Raw genomic sequence first — 8558 nt, forward strand, 5'->3', positions numbered from 1 at the left:
TAAATCTTAAAGAGCCACACAAACCCAGCCCCAGCCTGGTGGGGGCTCTTTACACAGAGACTTTCAGCCTGGAAACACCACCTGGTGTGCCCAGAAGACCATATGCCATCGCTGAGCCTCTCCTAACTGCTGCTGGGCTGAACGTCTCTGTTCCAAGAGCCCAGGTCCTGCTTCAAGCACGAACACAGCAGTGAGAGCATCAACAAAGCTCTTTCTTTGTTTGTTTCTTGGCTTAGCTTTCCCTCTTAATGTTCTAAAGGGGGAACGGTGGAGGCGGAATGAAACTGGTATTGTCACCTTCAGTCCAGCAATAAGCCCATAATGGTTTTGGAAGGTGCCCCAGCCTTCTGCTCTGGACTGGATTTTGTACACCATCATGAACATTTATGTGATAAGGACCTTGACAGCGTGAGTTACACAGTCCTATAATACTCATAGTAATAGTACTACCCTCACCCCCCAACAAGGAGCTTGGACTAGCAAACATCTGGTACGAGACTAAGCACTCATGGTGTTGGCCGGCTGTCTTCAGGGTTTAACCTTTGCAGCTGCTGCTTGCTCATTGTCTGCAGACACTTTCCTCTCCATCTGAGTGGACCCTATAAAACAGGGCCTTCTGGGGGCTAGGCAGCTGTTCTGATGGAGATCTAGAGTCTCCCATCACTTAAAGTACATGTTAATTGCAATCCTATCATTAATGTCACATTCTGTTTGACCTTTCGGTGTCAAAGATTTGTAAGGTGACTTCACGTAAGTGTTTCTGATTTCAGTGATCTGATATGGTCCTTGCACTGTGTCAATGCAGAGTGCAGGGAGAATAGAAGAGAGGGTTCTTGCTTCACTTCCCCTTGACATGTGTCACTGTGAGACGTGCCACTATGGTATGTCATGCAGTAATACTCAGCCTCATCTTCTGGCAGGACTCCAATGATGGTCAAATAGGCAGAGACGCCGGAGGTGTCTCTAGAACCAGAGAAACGAGCGGGGACCCCAGAGCCTTGGTGCTTGCTGCTATCTGAATAATAATACAGGAGGTATCGTGGAGGACTCCCAGGCTTCTGCTGGTACCAGGATGCGAAGTTACCAGTGATACTGGAAGCACTGCTGATGGTACAGGAGAGTTTCACGGTGTTCCCCTGAGCAACTGAGGCTGATGGTGGCTGAGACAGGGTGGGCTGTGAGTGTGAACCTGGAAAGAGGATATTAGAGCAGTTGTCACACTAGTCCTGCTCATCAGCTGCACTCACCTTAGATGTAAAGTGTCTTCAAGCTGTTCTCACCTCTGCACCACAGCACTAAGGAGCAAACAAGAGGAAGCCAGAACATGGTGAAGGAATCTGAGGTCCAAAAAAGAAACGGAGAACAAACAACCACTGTAGAATTCCTGACTCCGGCTGCCTTTATATCCACCCTCTTTGTGAAGGCGGAGCATCTGAGCGCCATCTTTATGTTAATCAGCTGTAATCTCATTGGTTCTTGTGTTCAGAGGGAAACCTAAAAGCAGGGTGTTGCATTCCATTACCATAATCTGTTCCTTCCAAATTGAGCTGCATAGGATTACATGTTAAAAAGTATAAGAAAGACACATTCATTTGCTTCGTTTCTTGATAGCATTCTTCGTTCTACCACCTTTACGCCATCAGGCATATGTCTGGCTCATGTATGTCGATGCTGAATGGGCTGCAGACATGCAACATTGGCCAATCTCTCTAGTGGACCAAAACAAACACAAAAATGTCATAGAAGGACAACTTGTCTTGGACATTACGGTGGACGTTCCATCCAGTGACTATGAAGAGGAGTACCTCCTGATTATTGTTAGCGAGGGGGGGGGGAGTGATAAAACTCACCTCTGGCCTACCCCTATGCCAACAGCAAAAAAATGGTTGTGGTTTCGGGTTCCACCACAGTTGCTTGAGAAGTTTTCAGCTCTAACTATAAATACAAAAGACTTCTCCATTTTCAACTATGAAACGGTGGAGGATTTCTCATTGACTAAGCTGTAGGGTATAAAGCATAGGTGAAGAGCTCCCCCACCTGGCAAAACTTCCTATAAATGTTCTTCAGTGGTCCAGAGCATCCCAAGACATTATAATATTGCTTTCTGCACCATCCAGAACAACCTTGCTTCATCCTTTTGCAATTCCCTTTGGCTCTAGTATTGAAACCTGATCTGGGAAAGATACCTGGGTCCTCTTCCATCAAATGAAAATCTTCAGATATGTAGGGGACAAGCGCAAATTCGTATCAGGCATGGGTTGAATTTGGCTGGTGTGGGGATGGGTGAAATTGTTTTTCCAGTTCAATTTCTGTGGGTGCTCTTACAATTGTGCTTCAGTTGTGACAAGAGACAAGGATGAGAGTTTGTGGGGAATTTGGTTCGAAAGTTTTTGATTTGAAACGGAGTAAAATATGTGTCACGAACCTAAAAGCAAAGTCTGGTTCTTTCAAGCATAGTGAAGTGGGCAGGGCATGTCTTCACTGACTTTTTGAAAGGGCATTTGCATATATTGTTCTGGTTACTGATAATAGCCAGAAAGATATGCATCTGGGATCTAAGATTAAACCCTGGTTCCTTCAAATGTCCTGAAGTCTACATCTTCCTCTACACAGGGTGTACGGTGCATCTCTTAACTCATTTTTTGAAAGGACATTTGAAAAAAAATATTCTGGTGACTGATAGTAGCCAAAACAGAAAATCCATTAGAAATCATGGGGCACTTTGTCACAAGCTTTACTGAAGTCAAGATATATGACGTCCACAGCATTCCCACAGTCCACAAGGGAGGTTACCCGATCAAACGGGTTGCCCGTTGCTGCAATGCTTAAATACCCTGTGCTAACAGATATGTACCTCTCTACATCACTGGCCATTTCTACATCAGCCTGATAGTCCAGGCTGGTCATAGTGCAGTCCCTGTGCATCCAAAAGATGCACAGGAGTTCTGGGGATGGGGGGGATGGGCACGGGTCTTCCCAGGGATTAAAAAAAACCCTGGGAAAACATGATTCTTCCTGTGGTCTTGGGATCATCCTGAGACCGCGGCAGAAGTGGCCGTCTGTCCTGCCTGGTGCCATGTTTACTTGTGAGTAAGTGCAGCACCAGAAATGAGCACAGAGCCATGTGGTGCAGCTCCGTGCCCATCAGGGGAGGGGGAGGCAGCAGGGAGAGGGTTGGGGGTTGATTTCTTTCTTTTCTTTTAAAAAAAAACCTTACATTTTTGGTGGAGCGAGGCTTGTGCTTGTGCGACCGGCCCCGTTGCATTAAAAAACAAGAGGGGGGGGGAAAGGGACCCACGATGCCCCTGCTTCCTCCCAGGATGTTGTGTGCCTCTTGTGGACGCTGGGAGAGGCTCTCGTGATCAGGATATCTCAAGAGCCTCCCCCTCCCTCCCATAACTCCAGGGGCCTGTCTACACAGAGTCTTCGGGGTGCCTGCAGTGCGCCCCAAAATCGATGATGTAGACAGTACCATAAGCGTTCCAAGAGGAGGAGGAGGAGGAGGAGGAGGAGGAGGAGGCGGACCCGCATCACCCCTCGCGGGGACAGGGTGAAGAGTTGCCGGGCCTGGCAGCTTCGCCGGGGAATCGGCTGTGTCCTTGGCGCCGCCCACCTGCCCGCCGGCCTCTTGTTGCTAGTGAAAGAGCCACCCGGGCCCACCCGGGTTGGAGAGCTCAGCGGAAGAAGCCGCCGCCGGCTTCTTCCGAGGGGCGGGGCGGTGCAGGGCCTCCTCCTCCTCCTCCTCCTCCTCCTCTTCTTGGAATGCTTAAGGTACTGTCTACATCATCGATTTCGGGGCGCACTGCAGGCGCACTCCAGGCGCCCCGAAGACCCTGTGTAGACAGGCCCCAGGAGGTACAGAAACGGCCACTCATCATCTCAATGCTGCTGAGGTTCACTTAAAACTTTTCAGGCTTTTCCAGAGCTACTTTTTCCCCTAAAATACCTAAACCACCATGGAAATATACTCTTCATGGGAAATAATTGTAATGTTTTACTGTTTTTAGTCACTCAGTTGTGGCCTCTGCGTTGTATCAATGCACAATGCAGATCCCCTGAGAAAACAGGAGAAGTTCTTGTCTCAGTTCCCCATTGAAGTACATCACTGTGCAAACTGAGTTGTGCTGCCACTGCCGTGATATGATGAACAGTAATAAACAGCCTCGTCTTCTGCCAGGAGTCCATTGATGGTCAGATAGGCCATGTTCCTGGAGTTATCTTTGGAACCAGAGAAACGAGCGGGGACCCCAGCGCCTTGGTCCTTGCTGGAATCTGAATAATACCTCAAGAGATATCGTGGGGAAGTCTCAGGCTTCTGCTGGTACCAGGAGACATATCGGTTACTGATGGTGGCTACACTGCTCATGGTACAGGAGAGTTTTGCTGTGTTCCCCGGTGCCGCTGAGGCTGATGGTGGTTGAGACAGCACTGGCTCAGAGTTTGAACCTGGAAGGAGAAATATCACACTCATTGACACACTCATCGTGCTCATCAACTGCGCTCAATGTAGCAGCCATTGCAATGTGAATTTAAGCTGTTCTCACCTGTGCACCACATCACTAAGGAGCCAACGAGAGGAAGCCAGAACATGGTGAAGATCTTGGAGGTCCTAAGAAGAAATGGAGACAAAACCACCATGATGGAAATCCAGACTCTGGCTGCCTTTATATCCACCCTGTTTGTGGAGGTGGAGCGTCTGTGCTCCGTCTTTATGTTAATCAGCTGTAATTTGATTGGTTCTTTTATTCTGAGGGCTACTTAAAGGTGAGCTGTGCCATCCTGTGATGACTGGGGCTAATTTCTCCTCCCATCATTTTAAACTTGTGAAACGTCATGCCCACGATTACACTGCTAAAATAAAATAAAAATTAAGGACTATTTCATTTGCTTACATTCTTGATAGCATTCCTTGTGCTACTCTTGGTCAGCTGCCTGGATGGGAGTGGGATCGAGAGAAGGAAAAGGGGCAGGTCCTACTTGTGGCTGAACTCACAAACACAAAAACGCCCACACAGACACACACTACCGAATGACTCTGCATCTGAGACATTCTGGGAGAAAAATGGAATCTGCTTTTTGACTGCTCCGTAGAGCACATCAGTAGCACTTTATGAAAGCGAAAAGAGAGAAAATACATGATTAGAGCTGTGCATGAATGTCTTCTCAAAAATCTTCATCCTGGTATTTGTGGTCAGAGAAGTTGGGGGAATAATTCCACTGAATTTCTGCAGGAGAAGGAGAAATACTGAAGCACAGCTTCTCTCTCTCTCTCTCTCTTGCTCCTTCCTTCCTTCCTTCCTTCCTTCCTTCCTTCCTTCTCCCCTTCCACCCAGTCAGGGTAGTTTTGTTATTGTCGCTGTCCCTGGAAGTAGTAGGAGCACCAAATGTGTTCTCAGCCTTGTCAATTTTTTGCATCCTTCCCCATGACCCATAATTACTATCATTCAAGGGCCTTGTGAGCCCGTGTGCAGAGTGGTGGTGATGCGGACCCACACAAACTGTGGAAAACTGTGACAGTGTCCAAAAGTGCAGTGCGTGTTTTCTTCTTATATATTAAAACATGTTCATAGCATCACCTCACCATTTCTGGCGTCAGGGCACTTTACAAAAGCACCTAAAACAATTGCCTTTAAAAAAAAACCCTCAACCCACATTAAAATTCAAACCACCTCTTCTCCAAACTCTTCTGTAAATAAAAACACCCTACATTGATGTTTGAAATAATTGATAGTGGGAGCCTGTTTATTCTCCCTTTTTTGATATCCTTCCATTGATCTGCAGCCTACCAACCTGCCTGCAGTTCCTGTCCCCCCAAAAAGGGAAGAATTATGTCATGACATCTTCCCCTGAACTGTAATGAATATGCAGGAAGTTGAGCAGACTATAGTAGGGTGACCCTATGAAAGGGTGACCCTATGAAAAGGAGGACCGGGCTCCTGTAACTTTAACAGTTGTATTGAAAAGGGAATTTCAGCAGGGGTCATTTGTATATATGGAGAACCTGGTGAAATTTCCTCTTCATGTGAACCGCCCAGAGAGCTTCAGCTATTGGGCGGTATAAAAATGTAATAAATAAATAAATAATAAATAAATAAATACATTCATCAAAACAGTTAAAGCTGCAGGTGCCCTGCCCTCTTTTAAATCTGGTCACTCTAGTATAGCTCCTGCACTTTAAATGTTGTGATGAAGAGGGGATTTCACCAGGTTCTCCATATATACAAATGACACCTGCTGAAATTCCCTTTTCAAACAACTGTTAAAGATACAGGAGCCCTGTCCTCCTTTTTGTATGGTAACCCTAGACTATAGGCTATAGGCTGCCAGATAGGTGTGTCTACATTGTTAGATGGAGCACTTGCCTAGGAGCCTCAGGCACCTCATAAGTAAGCTGAGCACAAGAACAATGAATCTAACCCAAGAGAATTTCTCCAAGAAGTCCTCAGGGTGGGCAAGGTGGAAGATATTTTCAGCAGAGCACTAGATAAAAACCATTTCTGCTCTGCTATGACTCAACTGTAGTAAAATTCTTCCCAAAACACTTGAAAATGAGTGAAGGGGAGGGGAAGAACTAAAAGAGAAGATGTCTCTATTTTCACCTGTGAAGCGAAGGAAGCCATGCCAACATGTCAAGATATGAAGCCTAGGTCAAGTGCTCCCCCAAGTGGCTAAAACGTGCAGTATCATCCACAGCATCCCACACCATTTGAGAATTGCACTCTGCAGTTTCTCATGGCCTGAGAATTGGAACAATACCTGGGGAATGAATCCGGGTGAGTCTTGGCTCAGATGAAAATGCCGAGCTGTAAAGGCGCAGAGCACAAATGTGTGCTGAACACAAATTGAATTTGGCCGGTACAAATGACTGAGAATTGTATTTCAGTTCCAATTCATGTGGGTGCTCTTACACTTGTCTTTAAGACACTACGAAAGCATAGGTTGAGCATCAGTGTGGAATTTTGATTGCAACGAATTTGATTTGAAATGGTGGTGCAATCTTTTTCAGGTGCATACACTATGTTCTGGTTTCCAGTAAAACATGGGGTTTTCAGGCTGCAAACTTCTGTACATTTATCTGGAAGTGAACCCTTTCAAACTCATTGGGACATACATCTGAATGGACCTGTTTAGGGGGATTCACTCTTAACCACCCTGATGATATTACTGGGTGTTCCTCTGTAACTACAGGATTGCAGGGAAACTCAGAGCCTTGCTACTTGTACAATTCTAAAAGATAACTAAAAGGAATTCCTGGCATTCTGCAGACACCAGACTACATGAGATGTCAAAGCTGCATCCACTTCTTGTTATGCAGCACAGTTTGACTGCGTTCCACAGGGACACTCATGTGCCATTCAGTGGTGTTGATTGCAGGTACATTAAGGCTAAGGGATATAGACAATGGAAGCATTCATAGCATCTGTGGAGGGGCTATAGGCAAAGTCCTCCTCACCATCCCTTCTCCATGTGCAGTTCAGGCTTCACATGGAGAAGATCTAAAGAAAGCTGTGGTCGGCTCTCCTTCTAAGTCCTTCATGGAAGCCTCTGAGAAAGACTCTGGGCATTGGGAAGACAGATTCTTGTCTCACTTCTCTATTGGGACTCAACATTCGGTTGTGGCCTCTGATTTGTATCAATGCACAATGCAGATCCCTTGAGAAAACAAGACAAGTTCTTGTCTTAGTTCCCCATTGGAGTACATCACTGTGCAAACTGAGCTGTACCACCACTGCCATAATGGGATATACAGTAATAATCAGCCTCGTCTTCTGCCAGGACTTCAGTGATGGTCAAATAGGCTGTGTTCCTGGAGTTGTCTTTGGATCCAGAGAAACGAGCGGGGACCACTGAGCCTTGTTCCTTCCTGGAATCTGAATAATACCATAAGAGGTATCGTGGGGGACTACCCAGCTTCTGCTGGTGCCAGGCTACCTCTCGGTCACTCATGGTGGCTGCACTGCTCATGGTACAGGAGATTTTTGCTGTGTTCCCCGGCGCCACTGAGGCTGATGGTGGCTGAGATAGAACAGACTCAGAATTTGAACCTGGAAAGAGAAATAGCAGAGAAATCAACACATCCGTTCCACTCATCAGCTGCACTCACCTTAACGGCAATTGTAATGTACTCTTTAAAGTTGTTCTCACCTGTGCACCACATCACGAAGGAGCAAACAAGAAGGAGCCAGAACATGGTGAAGCTATTTGAAGTCCTAAGAAGAAATGGAGACCAAACAACCAAGATGGAAATCCTGACTATCGCTGTCTTTATATCCATCCTATATGTGGGGGTGGAACATCTCTGTTCCATCTTTATGTTATGCAGGTCTAATTTGATTGGTTCTGAGTGATACTAAAGGTAGGATGTGCCACCCTTTGAACACTGGGGTGTCCTTCCACTCCCTAAACGTCTTACTTCCAAACAGACATGCGTAGGATTCCACTCGCAATAAAACAAAAATCATATAAAATACTAGTTCATTGGCTTAGTTTCTTTATAGCACTCCTTATGCTACCGAACACAGCAGCTCGTCTCAGGTGGAGGGTCAGGGGTGATGCTC

At 46.3% G+C, this 8558-nt stretch overlaps 2 gene segments (V, D, J or C); both read right to left on the bottom strand.

Moving 5' to 3' along the window:
- Positions 1-4102: 4102 nt before the first annotated feature.
- On the bottom strand, positions 4103-4638 carry LOC134410816 (immunoglobulin lambda variable 5-37-like). The segment is given in 2 exon segments: positions 4103-4446; positions 4545-4638. Coding segments are annotated over 2 exon segments (438 nt in total).
- A 3063-nt stretch (positions 4639-7701) lies between these two features.
- LOC134410817 (immunoglobulin lambda variable 5-37-like) lies at positions 7702-8191 on the bottom strand. The segment is given in 2 exon segments: positions 7702-8045; positions 8146-8191. Coding segments are annotated over 2 exon segments (390 nt in total).
- Between the last annotated feature and the right edge of the window lie 367 nt (positions 8192-8558).

Source organism: Elgaria multicarinata, chromosome 18 (genome assembly GCF_023053635.1).
Source record: "Elgaria multicarinata webbii isolate HBS135686 ecotype San Diego chromosome 18, rElgMul1.1.pri, whole genome shotgun sequence".
Lineage (NCBI taxonomy): Eukaryota > Metazoa > Chordata > Lepidosauria > Squamata > Anguidae > Elgaria > Elgaria multicarinata.